This window comes from Podarcis muralis, chromosome 8 (genome assembly GCF_964188315.1).
Source record: "Podarcis muralis chromosome 8, rPodMur119.hap1.1, whole genome shotgun sequence".
NCBI lineage: Eukaryota > Metazoa > Chordata > Lepidosauria > Squamata > Lacertidae > Podarcis > Podarcis muralis.
This window is the reverse complement of record NC_135662.1, coordinates 78,982,789-79,000,634: the sequence shown is the minus strand read 5'-3', so window position 1 is coordinate 79,000,634 and position 17,846 is coordinate 78,982,789. Positions and strand designations below refer to the sequence as shown.

General features: G+C 42.5%; 1 protein-coding gene across 12 annotated transcripts in view; it reads right to left on the bottom strand.

Annotated features, from left to right (window-relative positions):
- LOC114601005 (catenin delta-2) overlaps positions 1-17,846 on the bottom strand; it is a 252,358-nt gene that overhangs the window by 26,036 nt on the left and 208,476 nt on the right. For 9 of the 12 annotated variants that reach the window (XR_013394043.1, XM_077933366.1, XM_077933368.1 and 6 more), the window contains 3 exons: positions 16,640-16,850; positions 15,983-16,067; positions 10,128-10,253 (listed from right to left, as the gene is read on the bottom strand). Coding sequence is in view for 11 of the 12 variants with exons in the window: in XM_077933366.1 (XP_077789492.1) it covers positions 10,128-10,253; positions 15,983-16,067; positions 16,640-16,850 (422 nt within the window). In the remaining variant the exon portion in view is untranslated. The remainder of the gene's footprint in view (positions 1-10,127; positions 10,254-15,982; positions 16,068-16,639; positions 16,851-17,846) is intronic. The other 3 variants (XM_077933370.1, XM_028737942.2, XM_077933363.1) reach the window with 1 other exon arrangement.

Below are 17,846 nucleotides of genomic sequence, written 5' to 3'. Positions count from 1 at the left end.
CAACCCCCAAATTATTGAATAATCTCTTTGCCTGCTTTTCTTGATGAAAACTATTTCTTAAGAACTACTTAGAATGTTTTCCAAGTTGAAGACACACTTCTTCTCCCAGGCTTTTTGCTAGTGCTTGATTCCAACCTATGGTACCATGTTTTAAATCACCACCACCACTTTATTTGTTGCTGATGATATAAATTTGTCTCAAAGCAAAGTAGAATTTTTAAAAAAGCATATAATACCCATTTGAAATGCATCAAAAGATTTAAGAAAACATTCTTAAGCAAAAACTAAATGTACAACATCTTCATTGCTTTGTGGACTTCTTTCTCCTGATTTGTACTGTTAATTTGCTATACCTTTGCACATCACCTTGGCTTGCCACATGAAAGGCATCTGACAGGATTTGTTTTACTTTCAAAATCTGCTGATTAGGTGAGTCATAAGGCAAGAGAAACCCTTTTTCACCTATAAGCTTCTTAAACCTCCAGTTTTAGTTTTAAGGAGAAGGAAATTTGGGGCTACTTTGCAGAAAGTTAAGGCATATGTCCGTTTTTTAAAAAATATAAAAATTGCCAAGGCTTACAACCTAGTTTCATGTGTTCTTGAGCAAAGTAATTGCATGAGCAGTGTTTTATGACAAAGAGCCATAGAACCAATTTGCCACAGATACACACGAATTCCAGCTGTCAGCTCGGACAGAAAAAACTGAGCCCATCACACTTCTATTGATTGTGTGGAATCAACAATCCAACACAAGTCAATCGCAAAGCCAAGCTCCTTAGGATTTGGATGGCTAAGAATGACCTTGCAAGGTGTGAAGAGAATGGGCTTCGGTTTGCATGCTTGTGTTTTAGGGACAAGGATGAAAGATAAAGACCACATGATTAGAGACCACCTGGTAGGTCAGTGCAATAATAATCCCTGATCAATGGACATGATGGCTGGAGCTGATGGAGTACAGGAACATCTGAGGTAGACCCATAGGTTCTCCACCTTTGCTGTAGAGACTGTGGTTATGGGCAAGTCAACACTGACCAATGCAGCAAGCTGTCAAGAGATTGATAGCTGAGATGGGCTGCAGGGCATATACAGAATTCAGGTCAATATAAGATTAGCCTTTAGCCACCAGCTGTTGAGCACAGTACTGTTCAGGATGCCAAGGGGAGACCAGCGCTTGGTGGAGGGCAGCACCCTGCTCTGAATGCAGTTACTTATGGCAAGTCAATTAAGTGACAACTTCTAGAGAGCAATACCCGATAATTTATTTCTAATGTGTGTCTACGGAGGTCTCAAAAGCAAGTCAGGCATTGCTTTACCTATCCATAATTAATTATTGATTTCCTGTGTTGTGAATGCAAGGATGACAAGACCTAATCTAATGAATAACAGAGCTGTAAGAACAGGGAGCAGTGTGTGAGACAAAGCATGAAGGACAGAACCTCAGACATAACAGGCCTCATTATTCATATTGTTGATGTTATACAGGGAACGAAATAATAAGCCCTATAAAAGCACCGCCATCAAATCATGTAGGCATTTTTCAAAATAGTTCATTTCACGCAGGTGGCTTGTAAACCCACTCAGAGCGTTGTGGAACCTTGTGACCTGTTTCAAGTCTTTTCTGGGAGAAAATGTGGCTCGGAGGAGTGTACAAATTTAGTGTAATTGCGGAATTACGATTAGACATAACATGCAGGGGAATTACATGGTGCAAACTATGCTGTGATGTATTGTTTATGGGGTTGGCATCCAAAGAAATTATTGGGCATGCCAGAAGTACAACTACAGTCATTACAGCAAATTGCCACAGTTTCAGCAAAGTATACCGTGACTAGAAGCTGTTAGGATGTTATGAAAATGGGGTTACTTCAGGTTTTGAGGAAGGTATACGAGATTTCAGAGTGGGAGGGTTGACTGCTAATGTCAAAGGCTTTTTCTTGGATATACTGAAGGTTAAATGGCAAAAAAGAGCATTTTTGTGGTTAAAAAAATATATCTTAGATGTAGATGTACCTGAGATATAACCACACCTAGTGACTGCCCCTTTCTTGCTTTCCCTACATGGCACCGCAAAGGAGAGATTGAAGCAATGAACATGCACAAGCATGTTGGATAACACTAGCAGGTGGAGGAAATGCAATGAATAGCTTTAATCAAGGCAAGAGAAATAAAACAAACAAGCATTGAAAAATGATACAATTACACCTCACTTCTTCCTGCCCAAACACATGACCGTACACCATCCCCTGCCATTGACCCACACAATCCAAGTTGAACTAGAACTATAAAACGAATAATAAGCCGTATAAAAGCACCGCCATCAAATCATGTAGGCATCATGTATCTGAAGAAGTGTGCATGTATCTGAAGTGTGCATGTATCTGAAGAATCATGTATCTGAAGAAGTGTGCATGCACACGAAAGCTCATACCAAGAACTAACTTAGTTGGTCTTTAAGGTGCTACTGGAAGGAATTTTTTTTGTTATAAAACTAAAGTGACTCCATCCAAGACTTCTGTTGTGTAGTAAAATGCTTTAGTGTCTGTGGAAAACAGCCTGAATTCAAGTTATAATCATATGGATCTGGTATTTCTGTGCTTAATCTCATGGGCAACAGACCCAGAGAGGAGGAGGAAAGGCTGTAACTGAGCTTCTCATGGATACAGGGAACAGCCTCAGTAACCTCAAGGTAGCCACAGTCACCTCAATGATAACCTCAGTGATGGACTGTCCAGGATGTAACACAATGTGTTGACTGAGTACTGGAACGTCATAAACTTTCCTCTTCACAGGTAGTGTTCAAGATTTAGCATTGTAGCTACTAATTCTAGATAGGTGTAAATATGAAATTATGGCTAGCCTCAGCATTTGAGAGAGATCTTGGGAGAGATTTGAGAGAGGCAGCGTGCTGAGAGCAAATTATACTTCCATCACTTTCTGGTCAGCTTATGGTGGTATGATGCAACGTATTTTTACAGGCTCCAAAGGAATGAAATCTACCCCCAAAAATAACTTTCAGTTATCATGTCCTTAGGTGGTCCTGAGAAAGCCTGTATCATTTTGTTCCCCATTGATAAAATGGGAGAAGAAGGGAAATATCTCATAGAAGGACAAGAAAAAGATTATAATGCACCTTGCACAAGAAAAGCACTATGGAAGTACAATCTCTTTGAGGAGTTTAGAACTATGAACAAGAGAGGAAATATAGACACTGGAGGAATGTAAAGACTGTCATAATAATAATAATAATAATAATAATAATAATAATAATAATAATAATAATAATAATGTGTTACAGCTAAGTGAACTTGTTCCACTTCTTTTTCAAGGTTCCAAATGTGGGATTATGCTATGTATGGAAGCTATGAATATTAGGCATAGACTGAGAGCAGCTTATCGCATCTAGAGATGACCAGGGTTGGGGTAAAGATTGACCTACTGAGAACAGAAGGGCTCTTTTCTCTTTCTAGGAACTTTGATCTAGCAGAGGCTGCAGCCGGAGGAAGAAGGGTTTTCACGGACTCCAACATCCTCCTGCAACCCCTATGTCATTCTCCACAGAGGAATTGAGGGCACCTTGACATTTCAAGTGTAACTTGGCATTCTGAGCAAGTAGTGAAAGGATTTCATTTAATGGTATAGAAGAAGAAGAGTTTGGATTTGATATCCCGCCTTTCACTCCCCTTCAGGAGTCTCAAAGAGGCTAACATTCTCCTTTCCCTTCCTCCCCCACAACAAACACTCTGTGAGGTGAGTGGGGCTGAGAGACTTCAGAGAAGTGTGACTGGCCCAAGGTCACCCAGCAGCTGCATGTGGAGGAGCGGAGACGCGAACCCGGTTCCCCAGATTACGAGACTACCGCTCTTAACCACTACACCACACTGTATAGCAACTGTCACAGATGCGCCTAATAGAATTTAAATTCTATTCTACGTCAGAGGGAACAAAGCAGAGCTGTCAGCTAGTTAGATATGTTTTAGTTGATTAACCAATTAACTAAATTAAAGCTAGAGGGTGAGTTAATGCAAGTTTAATAAGTGTGCATGTTATCCAATGGCACAGGTGCATATTTTGAGTATCTAGAGAACAAAGTCCCATTTCTGTTAAGTGTAAGATAGCCTTTGTTTATTAATCTGATTAACACTCATTTTTGGAAGGAAAGCCCTTTTTATTATTCATCTTGGTACACAAAAAAGAGAGAGTGTGTGTTTTTGTGTAGCCTGCTCAGCTGTGTGCAAGTCCACCTTCCCACTGTTTAATTCAAGGGCACAAGTTTAATCTGTGATTAAAATTTTAGTTGATTCACCTCTGATTAAATGAACTAAAGCAGCAGCCATAAAAACAGGATCACAAAAAAACTTCTATATCTGTATTCAGGTAACAGCAGCCGGCTCCCCCCTCCCCCCAAATTGTGAGCAAGAAAACCAATAAGCCATTATTCCCAGAGCTATTTCTTGAACAAGTGTGTAACTAGATTACACTGAATATGAAAGAACTGAAACTAGCAGCTTATCATTGACTCACTCAGATGGTTCTGGCAGAATTCATGTTCTCCAGCTACATGCACTGGTCACTTTGTTTAATTTCCCTTAAGAGCAGGAAATAACTAGGCATTATGCCTGGCTTTATTGTACCGTGGTAGGGGAATATCAGCAAAGGGAGCTGGAAATGATATCATGACAGCAATGCAACTTCACGTCTCTGAGCTTAAGAGTAGGACTTGAATGGCAATACAAGATATCTCCTCTGCTCCTACTGTGGGCACAGCCTTGTGCCAGCTAAGGAGCTCTGGCGGCAGCAGTTCTGCTTTTGTACCTGGGCTGGCTCACAGGTCCATTACATGCAAAAGCTTTTACAAGGGTCGGGGCATAAGGGCATATTGAGGATTCACTTGTGTGACCCATTTTCGTGAGATACAAAGGGGTGAGCAAGCTAGCCCTCTGCATCTCCTGGCTTTCCAACTCCTGGGAAAGACTCCTGGCTGAAAAACCTTGGAGAAGTACTGTGAGTCAGTGTAGACCATACAAAATTCACCATTTGCCCAGAGGGGGAAGCATTGTGGTGCAAGATGTTATTTGTACTGTGGAACCTTTGAAAAGGTTTGAGCTGGTGGGCTATGAAGGAACCATCGTAATTTGAAGGTACTGGCTGAGAAACATTAGAAATCTTCTCCAAAGGCACTGTACTTCTGAATGGACTAGAAAGTTAGAGCAGCCTTGACCTACACAAGCCCTTCAGAAACCTCTGACTCTCTTTCTCTCTTGCCTGGAGCAAGTTTTGAGACTTAGTTAAATAACGAACTTCAAAAGGAAGGTTGTCAGTCAATTACTCAGACTGAGGTGCTGTGCTGTACAGAGAATTGTCTGTCTTTCTTTACAGAAAGATCAAAAGCTACACTACTGTCTGCAAAGATAGGACCTTTTAATAACTAAAGCTGTGAAAAGCTCCCTGAAATTTGTTGTGGTCCTAAATCTGCATGTAAGCAGGCAGAATAAATGATGTAGCTTTCAGAAATGTATAGAAGCCACTGGAGATTATGCAAGTGAATTAGAAAATGTTCACTACATCTGGAGGTCTTTAAATAATACAATTTTTGGTAGTTGTATTTTTTTTAAAAGCAGCCTTAAAACACACTTGTAGCTTAGATTTACCTTACTCATTTAAATGTTCATTCTGAAGATAATATGCTATGCTGTGTTAAGATAAGAAAAACAAATAGACATAATTATTAGGCTTGAATTTTCCGGAGTTTGTTTGTGAAAGAGCCCTTGATTAGTGATTTTGCATTCAAAGCAGAAAGAAATGTCACTAGGCCAGATCACCCACTCCTTTATACTGTCAACATTTGTGTGTTGACTCACATTTGGGACAATCCGTAAAACCTGTCTCCAGGAAAAGGACTTCAATGAGATCTGTATGCCAGGAGCCTTTTGTGGATCCTACCCATAATCACAATGAGAACCTATTCTGTTTTTAAGGGCACCCATACTAAATTGGTATGTGAAAGCAAGACACAGGGCTAATTCACGACAGTATGAGCATCACTTCCTCGTCACCCAGCACCTGATGACTCACAACTTAATGTGTGACCCAACTCCACTGGAAAGCACTGTGTCACAGTGAGGGTATGAAAATCCTGCTTCTGATGTTTCATCTGTGACGGCTCAATGGAATATGTAAGTAAATGGTGCAATTATTAAGCGATGAAGCTGTCCATAGATAATGCAATTCACATGGTTTTTGATAAGTGACAAGTCTAATTAAATGCCACCCTAGTGTGCTGATCTTTACTATATATGCAGCTCCTTTCTCAACACTGCAGCAACCTAGTTAGGCAGCAGAACAGTGTTGGGAAGGTAGGTGGGACTCTGTAAGTTTGACTCTGTGGCATAAACAGCCCACTCTATTTGGGCCCCAAGTTTCCACTCTCAGTGAAACTAGGGCAGTCACCCTACAGGGTTGGCCACCCACAGTATGGCATAACTTTTTAATTCACCTGGTGCAGGTGAAACCAGGTTTAGTCCAATAAATGGCACACAGAAGACACAAAAGGAAGTCTCCAGTTTTGCACTGTAAATCTTTTAAGTTGTGATAAATGTTCAAAAAGTGACAGTATAGTGTATCAGTTTTAAAGATTCTTTTGTAGTGTTGTCATCAGAATAAAAGATTCAAGGAGGCTGGCAGAAATATCACTCGGAAAGACAAATGAGTAATTGCTTATGCTATGTTTTAATGTTCAGGTAGAAAATTTTAGAGAGATGATCAGCCTAAATCATAATCTAGTTAAACTGAAGGACTGGGATTTAGGCTAACATGGTCTGAGTGAATTGGATTTTCAGAATGAAGACCTACAGAATATTTCCCTTATATTATTCAATGTGGAACATTTTTTTTAAAGGAATCCCAAACCATGACCGAGTTGGAGCATTTGAATTTCAGTGGAACCCTGTGTGGCGCCAAAATTCAGGCCCCCTCGCCTCTCACTCAAAGTCACTGTTGTAGTGCTCCCTGCAACGCCCTCTTGGCTTGGAGTCCAGTGTGGGTGAACCGGTTGCTCTCCCCTAAATCGACCTCTGCCCCAAGAAAGCACTGTCTGCAAAAACTGAGGTTATCAATTTCTAGATACACTTTTCAAATGTGCAGTCACGCAGAGTTGGTATTTGTGTAGTTACTCACACTTGCTATTCTGAATATACCGGTATTGGTTTCAACCAGTTATTTGCATTGCAAGCTTTGTGATATTCTGCCTACTGAGCTGTATGTTTAGAGACAAATCAGGGTCTGTTCTGCTTAATGTTGGTGTCACCATTGCAGAGGCTGATTTACAAGAACTGGATGCTGAAGATGAAAGCAGGCTAACTACATACTTCTCCCCTGCCGAGTTATGATACAAGATGATTAAAATTGCTATATTACAATATAGCCCTAGCAAACAAAGAAAATAATTAACTATCGTGAAATGACGATAGAAATATAGGATTCATATCTCTAAAAATTTAAAAGGCATATCAATACACAATGAATGCTCTTTTTACTGAAAAATATATATCTTTGCTGCAGCAGAAAAAGTGTTCATAGTGCACTTCTGGCATTGTTCCATTCTGAATACATTATGTACACTGTGATGCAGACTTTACATCTGATAATTTAACACAAAACCACTGAGAGCTGTTCTCATTACAGCCAAATCAATGGAAGCATTCTTTGGTGAGGGCTGAATGTGTCTCATAATGAATAAAATAAATCAGACTTGCAACTTCTATTAAAAACAAAGTACTAATTAGCAGGACTAACTGGAAGCAAGAGAATTTAGGTTTTTGGGGAGGAAACCCAGTGGTTTTACTTTTCTTTAATATTGTGTGTGTTGTTGTTATTTGCAAAGGCCAGCTACATAAAAAAAAGTACCTGCAGCTTTTCTGTAAGATGCTAGGAGACTCTGACCAGGGACTCTGGGAGCCCCTTATTCCTTGCAGTCCTACGGCAGCTCTCTGGCTGCTAGTTGGATCTTTGCTGCATTGTAAAATGTGTCCCTTCCACCTGCATTGAAGCTAATAGCCAAAGTGGAGTACTGTGTCACATCAGCCAGACCAGAGCTAAATAAGGGCTGGCATTAGGTTTGACTCTTGGTTGAGAAACTCAAAGAGAGTAGCCATGGTCTACTTTTGAAACCTGGCTGCCTGCTTGACACTGAAGTGTTCCAGTGCCCAGAATGGACAATGATCAGGGATGACAGGGAGCTGCAGGTTCCTCAAAACTGACCAGGGTCTTCCTGTTTGTAAATATCTATGTACAAGTAAGCTCCTTTCAGACTAGTCCTGATCACATGTTGCTGCCATGCATTCTAACTGAATGCTTGAAGAAGACAAGAGTACCTGAGGTGACAAATACTACAGTTGTTGGCATCCTGTAGAGGGCCTTCTCGGTGGTGGCGCCCGCCCTGTGGAACGCCCTGCCATCAGATGTCAAGGAAATTAACAACTCTCTGACTTTTAGAAGGCATCTGAAGGCAGCCCTGTTTAGGGAAGTTTTTAATGTTTGATGTTTTATGGTGTTTTTAATATTCTGTTGGGAACTGCCCAGAGTGACTGGGGATGCCAGGCCAGATGAGCGGGGTATAAGTAAATAATAATAATAATAATAATAATAATAATAATAATAATAAGTCTGTCTTGAGAGACAAGGGAGTACACTTCCAGTTCTATTTGCCACATCACTGCTAATAGTGTGGGCAGTGTTGCGGCTGGGCATCCAAGGGGCCTGCAGTGATCCAGCATGGGGTGTGTGAAGTTGACGCCCCCCTCGTGCCGTCCTGGCCGTGTGACTGGCACTGGGTGGGGCCACTAGCCAATCAGCATTGATAGGGGCGTGGCCATGAAAATTTAACCACGCCACGGCCAGGGGGCCCTCCTCTCTCACCCTTTCGCCGGATCTCCCAACCCACCCACTCTCTCTTCATGCTTTGCTCTGACACAATCTTGCTATGGACAAATGTTGGCTGCCATATTGTTGGGGCTGGGTATAAATTTTTTCCACTTGGCAAATTGGCACCAGCCATTTGGTTTTCGCCTACCTTGTAGCTATTGTCACAACTTTGTGAGATTAGGCATTGGGTAAGCCTTTGGAGGGGAGGTTATAGCTTTCGCCTGCCTTTCTTCATTAAGGGTATCCTGTTAAAGGGATTGGGGTGTGTGTGAATCCTATCTGTCTGGACGTGGGCTGGGGCCATGCCATGACCCCAATGGGGACCCTTCGGGGTGCCCCTATTTGATGTAAGCAATAGGGATCCCCCTATTGGTGGTTTAACGGACTCCCTGCAGATGGGTGGGAGTTGAGATATAGCCTGGCTTCGCCCAATGCCTAAGCCAAACCGCTCACATCTGTAACCAATAAAGTTGTGGCCTATTTGAGCTCATAAACCTAAATACTCGTGTCAGTGTGTTTATCAAGCACTGGGGAACTGCGGTTCATGGGGCCTTGGCACGCAAGTCACTATTTATAACTCTGCCCCATGTTTTAGTCTTTATTGTATGTCTCAAGGATCAAATTAGACAAGTAAACTTTCTACTCATACCATATTATGAAAAGGGGAAAAAATTCTAGTTCACAAAACAAAATGCTTGACTAAAAGAATTTTCTCTGCTAACTAACAAAGCATTGAGTTATGAGGAAATTTCAGAATACAGATATACACAAATAACATGGATGGATTTCTTAGAAAAAGGATCTATCCCACCCTCTTTTTGTACTGTCTTCCTTTATAGGTACAATTGCCTCACTGTCAGTAAACAATAGCATGAGAGTGGAAAATGCCACTGCCCACACGCATGAGGTGAAAAAAAATTGGCCAGTGTTGCAAATGATGTTAAAAAATATTCTACACAATGCTTTCTGCATTTGCACTCGGGTTCATACTAATATTTAAATAAACTCTTCAGTGCTCTTTCAGATGCAAATCTAGGTATGCATTCAACATCATTTAACGTTTTAATTGTGTTAATAATTTATTTGTTAGACACTATGTGAGGCATTGTTGGTGGAATTTAAAATTTTAGAATAAATAAGTAAATAAATAAGTACTTAAATTAAAAAAAAATCACAATTCAAGACTGGTCAGCTGACAGCCAGAATACCTGGGTTTGGGAATAGATTCTGGTTTCTTGATTCTGGGAGAGGGTTTGCTGAGCGTGCCATGACTCAGAATGATTGGTAGGTGAAAATCCTCTGTCCTCAGCCACTCTGAAGTCTGGGGCCACCCGCTGCCATAAATCAATCAGTCAGTCAATCAATCATTTATTTCAATGAGTTTTTTTTTTTTTACAGTGATATAGAAATATGGGATCTAGGCCACATTTTTTTTGCACAATTATAACACTTTTAAATTACAAACAGAAATAGATCCCATTGCTGCAGATGCACTTCTATGGCAGAAAAAAATTCAGTGCAGCCTACTCTAAAACACTATATATTCCAAGGTGCACAATCCAAACAATATATGCCTAAGGAATATTAGTCTTTTATCATAGGAATAAAATAGTTCCTTCTAGGCCTAAAATTGGATTGCTGCCGTCTCTGCTCCTGATCCACAAAAACTACATGCAAAGCTTTCTTCCCTTGTAGTTCTTCAATGAACAAAACTACCATACCACAGAAGTAATGTATTAGCCGGACATCTCATGGGTAATATTGTAAACATGCCCACTGACGAAGTACATAGGTGAAAAACTTCACACACTATGCTGCAAGTGTGATTTAAAAACCTGTGGGATGATACCTGAGGTAAAATATCCCTGGTGTGTGAATGACACAGTTTTATCCCTACTTTTCAGTGGAACCAGGTGAGGCAACCACGGTTCTGGGGTTAGTAATGGGCTTGATTAGGATGATTAAACTTAAGACCAGTCCAGACCTAGAGAGAGATGCTGTTGGTGAGAAGGTCTGATTGACACAGTTGGTGGCTATACTGTTCTAAACAAGTGAGCACTGATCCCTGGATCAGCTGAACAGTCTTGGGTTGCTCCTATACCCAGCTGTGCTCCTTAAATCCCAAAAGGGAGTCAGTTAGGAATGCTTTCCCCCAACATAGCTTGGAAAGCTAGCCATGGCTGCTCCTGGAGAATGATGACCTTGCCACTAATGAACGCCATGGTAATGTCCAGGCTGAATTTCTGCAAAATATTCTACAGGACATAGCTTTTGAAGGTTGTTTGGAAACTTGAACTGGTTCAGAATGTGGTTGCCCACCTATTAGCAGGTAGGACCTGTTGAGAGAGTGCATTACCTCTGAGCTGAAAGGACTGCAGTGTGAGGGGCAAATAAGGCCAAGCACAGTGAGGGAGGTGGGGAATGAGAAGAAAATTGTGCAGAGAAGCAGAAGCCAGGGGAACAAAAGAGCATCGAGCAACTTGAAAATCATATGAATGTTTGGCAAGGTAATTTTTCAGTATTCAGCGGCATCAAATGTGCTACTTTTGAAGTGAATGTTCAAATTAGAAAATATTCAGTAAATACCCTTTTTTTTAAAAAAAGAAACTACTAGAACATCTCTAACTTGGTCAGAGCTGACGACAATTAATGATATGCCCCACATGAATAAATGGTATTCATCCAGCCTTACAGTCCAAATTATGTCCAATCCCCACAAAGGTATGCTAAGGGCACTACCCTGCCCCAAACACCCATCCACATCTGAAGATACCAGGCATAACCCTTGGAAACAACCCCTGCTTCATTCTCACTCTGGGAGGCAGGAATTTATTCATTCTTATTTAATGAACTCTTAACAATATAGGGATCAACTTGAAACAAAGGTAGTATTCCAATGTGAAGGGAACACACTCTGTCGCTTCCAGGAACAACTGACCTGCTGGGTTAAACTTGCAGAGCAATCCTGTGCATGCCTACTCAGAAGGAAGTCCCACAGTGTTCAATCGGGCTTACTCCCAAGTGGGTATAGGTAAGGTAAAGGGACCCCTGACCATTAGGTCCAGTTGTGACTGACTCGGGTTGCGGTGCTCATCTCGCTTTACTGACCGAGGGAGCCGGCGTACAGCTTCCGGGTCATGTGGCCAGCATGACTAAGCCGCTTCTGGCGAACCAGAGCAGCGCACGGAAACGCCGTTTACCTTCCCGCCGGAGCGGTACCTATTTATCTACTTGCACTGGCATGATTTCAAACTGCTAGGTTGGCAGGAGCAGGGACTGAGCAACGGGAGCTCACCCTGTCGTGGGGATTCAAACCGCTGACCTTCTGATCGGCAAGTCCTAGGCTCTGTGGTTTAACCCCAGCGCCACCCGTGTCCCAAAGTCAGAATCCTGACCCTGGTGTGATATGAACACACAGCCTTCTGATCAGTGGGTATAGGACTAAATCCTAAATTTGGAGCCATCCCCTGCTTCTCCCCAGCACCTTACAATTGGAGCTGTCCCGTCCCTGAGCATGAGGTTTTTTTGTAGCTATCGAGGCCAATTGTGGTACATAAGTCCATTACATTCCCTTTTTAAAAGTCACCACATATTCTAGCAGTGAATCCCACAAGGTAATTACGCATTGTCTGAAGAAATAATTTCTTGAGTTTACCCTGAATGTACTACCTAATTGTTTTGTTCGATGAACCTGTGTTACGGAAGAGCACTAATTTCCCTCTCTTCATTCTCCCCATGCCATTTATAATTTGAAAAGCCTCTATCATATTCTCTCTTAGTTAGAAATGTTACTTTTCCTTATAAGAATGCTTCACCTCTTGACTGTTTTAGCTGCCTTTTCCTGCTTAGGTATGGTATCCTTTTTTTTAAAAAAAATAGGATGACCAATATATTCATTCTACAATGAATGTATGCATCAGCACTAGATTGCGGTTTTATTTTCAACCCCTTTCGTTTTAACTTCTGACACTGCCTTCTCTCCTCCTCCTGCTGCTATAACGCAGTGAGTTTTCGTTGAGGTTTCTACCATGACCCCCAAAACATGTGAAGCTGCAATTGTGTTAATAAGGAAACCTGTAAATGTGCCTTATTTGCACTTATTTACATGGAGTCTGAAACTGCCTGCAATTCTGCTGCTCATTTCCCTGGCTTGCATAAATAATTTTGGCCACTTGGGCTGCAATCCTATACCCACTTACATGGGAGTAATTCCCACTGAACTCAATGGAACTTACTTCTGAGTAGTCAGGTGTAAAGGTAAAGGTAAAGGGACCCCTGACCGTTAGGTCCAGTTGTGGCCGACTCTGGGGTTGCGGCGCTCATCTCGCTCTATTGGCCGCGGGAGCCGGCATACAGCTTCCGGGTCATGTGGCCAGCATGACTAAGCCGCTTCTGGTGAACCAGAGCAGCGCACGGAAACGCCGTTTACCTTCCCGCTGGAGCGGTACCTATTTATCTACTTTGACGTGCTTTCGAACTGCTAGGTTGGCAGGAGCAGGGACCGAGCAACGGGAGCTCACCCCGTTGCGGGGATTCGAACCGCCGACCTTCTGATCGGCAAGTCCTAGGCTCTGTGGTTTAACCCACAGCGCCACCCGCGTCAGGTATAGGACTGCGCTATTAGCTGCCTTTAATGTTTTCTTTTGACTGGTAGGATACCTGTTTTTTTTTTAAAAAAACTGGTGTCATTGTGCCACTATTATTCCCCTTGCATCGTTTTCTCATCTCTGGTAGTATTGGCCTCTTTGTTCCTAGCTTAATCCAATCTTGCCTTGGGAGAATGGAGGGCATCAGTAAACACAAAGGGTGAGCTTCCTCTCCAGTATATACATGTACACTGGAGAAAATATTCTACTGATTATGTTACTTTTGTGTTAAAGATCTTTTAAGGAAACTCGTTGTTTGTTTATGCCCTTCTAATAGTGCACATTTATGAAACCAGGCAATCTCGCATTACAGTTCAGCATCTTATAAATGTGCTAGTATAGAACAGAAGCAAAGCCCCTCTTCTCTTCAAGTGCAAAAGTAATCCTTTCAAGCTGTGGATAATTGTTTTCAAAATCCCTTTTGTTTACCAACACTACTAGCACAACACACATTTTATTAAAGAAAAGCATTACTTTCTTGTGCAGATTATTAGACAACTGCTTGGTCTTATTTAGAGATGGGAAGAATGCTTGGCCCCAGTCACCTCTGATGGACTTGGTAAGAAATTGAACTATTAAGAAAAAGCCCTGTAAACAATTCTTACCATTTTCTGAGCCAATCTGAGGCTCTAAAAACAGCCTGCCGGCAAAACCGTGAGTGGAGACATTTTCATAGCTTGCCCCCCCCCCAACCCCGGAAACGGGTGGCAGATAAAAGAGGGTCCTACAGGGGACCCTCCTCCACTTCTGAACGGTCTTAAAGAAATGCCTGTAGGCAAAATATGTAAAGGAGCATAGCACTTAAAACTGTTAGAAGTTGCTAACGGATGATGCCTCCCCCAAAATGGCTTGCTGCTGCTTCTGATTGGACTACCTGAAAAGTTTCTATCCATGTAGCATGTGCTTTATGAATTTATCCGAGCAAATATATGAGTTCTAAGCCACTTAGGACAATAATATGCACCGTATTTTTCGCTCCATAAGACGCACCTGACCATAAGACGCACCTAGTTTTTAGAGGGGGGAAAGCAAGAAAAATAATAATTCTGTGCAGAGCATGTAAGCGGCTCTCGCTTTTCTTGCTTTAAAGCAAGCGAAGTGAGAGCCGCTTACATAGCTTCTCTCCCGCTTTGCGTGGCTCTCCCTTTGCTTGCCCTTCCCTCCTTCCACCTCATTGTAAAGCGCAGTGATGCCGGAGCAAGAAGAGGAGGAGGAGGAGACACTGGGACAGGTGCTTTGCTTGCTTTACAGCGAGGCGGGAGGAGGGATGGACAAGCAAAGTGAGAGCTGTGCAAAGCGGGACAGAAGCCATGTAAGCGACTCTCGCTTTGCTTGCTCCCGTCTGTCCCTCATCCCGCTTCGCTGTGAAGCCAGCAGAGCAAGCTGCACAGCTACCGCTCTTGCTGAAGTCAGCACAGCAAGAGTGATAGCAGCGCAGCGCTTCTTGCTCTGATGGCTTCACAGCAAGTGACGGACGGGAGCCATGGCTCCGGCTGCGGAGGCATCCCTCAGCTCACGACTGCAGTGGTAACCGAGGGATCCCTCTGCCGCCCAGTGCATTCGCTTTGTAAGATGCACAGACATTTCCCCTTACTTTTTAGGAGGAAAAAAGTGTGTCTTATGGAGCGAAAAATACGGTATTTGTCTCTCAGGAGTGCCCACACCTGGCCAACTCACTGGTTGTACAGACTGACAACAGAATCACAGAATTGTAGAGTTGGAAGGGACCCTGAGGGGGGGGGGTCCCATCTACTCCAACCCTTGGCAATGTTTGAATCTTTTGCCCAACGTGGACCCACGATCTTAAGAGTCTCATGCTCTACTGACTGAGCTATTCATGGCTCGGTCCCTGACTGCATGATACTTATTTATTAAATGGGCCTGTGCACTAGGCAGGGACAGCAAAGGCTCTTTCCTCCTTGACCTCTCTTTTCTACAAGAGTGACAGTTCCGTGGTTATAACATTGTAAGAATGTAGGACCATAAGGGCAGCCTAACTGGATCAGACCTAAAATTCCATCCGTAGTGGCCAATGTGATACCCAAAATCAGGACCCAAATGCAATGGCACCCTCCCCTCCAAAGGTAGAGGCTGAACACAGCCATTGTGGCTAGTGAAATAAATGATTTAAAGATATACTGCTTCTCATATATCTGATCTTCAAATGTATCGGAGAACCAGTCTTCGGATCTTAGCGAAATATCCTTCCCCTACTGGAAATGTTTTGCCCCACATCCCCCAGTGAAATTTGAAATGGTGCCTCTTGCATTATCAGTCACACAAAGTGTGCAAAAGTAGGCAGAAACTTGTATTTACACCAACATTTCCAATATTTGGCTCATTGCTGATTTTGCTCTAAAACGCACCCCCACCCCACCCCAAGAAATACTAATTTTAAGAATTTAAATAACTCTTACCTTCTTGTAGAGACTTCTCAGGTCTCTGTACTGCCACATGCTATTTAAGACCTGAGATGCTGCCTTCACTACTTTTGGTGAGTGCCTGTTGAAGAAAAAAGAAAGAAAAAGGGAAGAGGAAACATACTTAGGAGTAATTGGAATCTCAAGGAAGCAGCTGATAATCGTAAATTCAGTCAGCACTTTATGAGAGGTATGGTGGACTTGGGTCTTTCAAATTTCCTTTGAAAATAACCTACGCTTTTCCATTACTGGGATTTGTACCTGACTCCAGTACCTGGCATAACCCTCTTTTCTCTTTTATAATCTATGGTGGGAATGCGCTCTTGAGAAACAACAACAACTGCAATTAATTGAGAATGTACTTTCTAAACAATAAATTTGTTCCCATACTAGCAATTATAATCCCTTCATGTAATACTAGCGAGTGCAGATATAGGCTAAACTATAAGCTACTCTTGATAAATAACATGCCTCAGATGACAACAGTCAGCTGCTTTGATATGAAATTATCCACCTACTACCCCCCCACCCTTTCCTCATCAACTGTCAAGCTTACTAACACATGATAAACGACAGTTCTCCAGGAAATCATTAGTGCAGACAAGCACTAATTAAATTATAGCTAATAGGCACGAGATGATTTGCAAAACGTACTTGTCTCCTTTACTCTTGGAAATGCCAACAAGCTTCTCGATTCCTCCTGCGTCCCGTAAGGCCTTGGCATTCTCCATGTTTTTCGTGATGACTTCATGCAAGGTGCAACAAATAGCAGTGACGGTATCATCAGACATGGCCTTGCTTCCTGAACTGTTGCTGTTGTTACCTCCTGGAAGCCGGTGAACCAGGTCCCGCATAGCATACTTGCCTTTTGGAAAGAAAATAAATGGAGGGAGGAGTCACATATTGGAAGCAAAGAAAGGAGGGACGAATAGAAAAGAAAATCTGCAGTACAGGGTTAAAGGTAAAGTAAAGATAAAGGGACCCCTGACCACTAGGTCCAGTCGTGACTGACTCTGGGGTTGCGGCGCTCATTTCGCTTTATTGGCTGAGAGAGCCGGCGTACAGCTTCCGGGTCATGTGATCAGCATGACTAAGCCGCTTCTGGCGAACCAGAGCAGCACACGGAAACGCCATTTACCTTCCCGCTGGAGCGGTACCTATTTATCTACTTGCACTCTGAAGTGCTTTCGAACTGCTAGGTTGGCAGGAGCAGGGACCGAGCAACGGGAGCTCACCCCGTCATGGGGATTCGAACCTCCAACCTTCTGATCGGCAAGTCCTAGGCTCTGTAGTTTAACCCACAGCACCACCCACGTCCCGCAGCACAGGGTAAGGGTTAATAATTCCATGACTTCTCCTGAGCTATGTGCTTTGCTTGCAAGCTAGCATGAGTTCAGGCGACTGTTCCCCCACCCCAGTATCTATATTATCAGCTGTTAGCAACCATATTTTAGCCTATATGCTCATTAGTCCTGCAAATCCCATTCACACATAATATATTGTCTATATATAATGGCTGGAGGAGGGCTAGCCCCCTACGGATGAGGCTACATGAGCCATTTTCTGCAGGAGTCACACACAATATGTCACCAAAGTGTTAAAAACAAACACACAAAATTTAAAAAACCACAAAGTAATAGTAGGGTGAGAGAGAGGGACAGCGTAGTTCACACAACAGACAATATCCTCATAACTATATCTCACACATCACAAAGCAATGAATATGCCATCTGTGGAAATAATTGCTTTCCCCCAGTTATGAAATACAGATTATCCAGGGTTGGGAAAATGAAATATTTATTTTACTTCAAATATTTATAAGCCACAGCTTCCTATCGCAGGCATCAGAAGCAGCGGCATA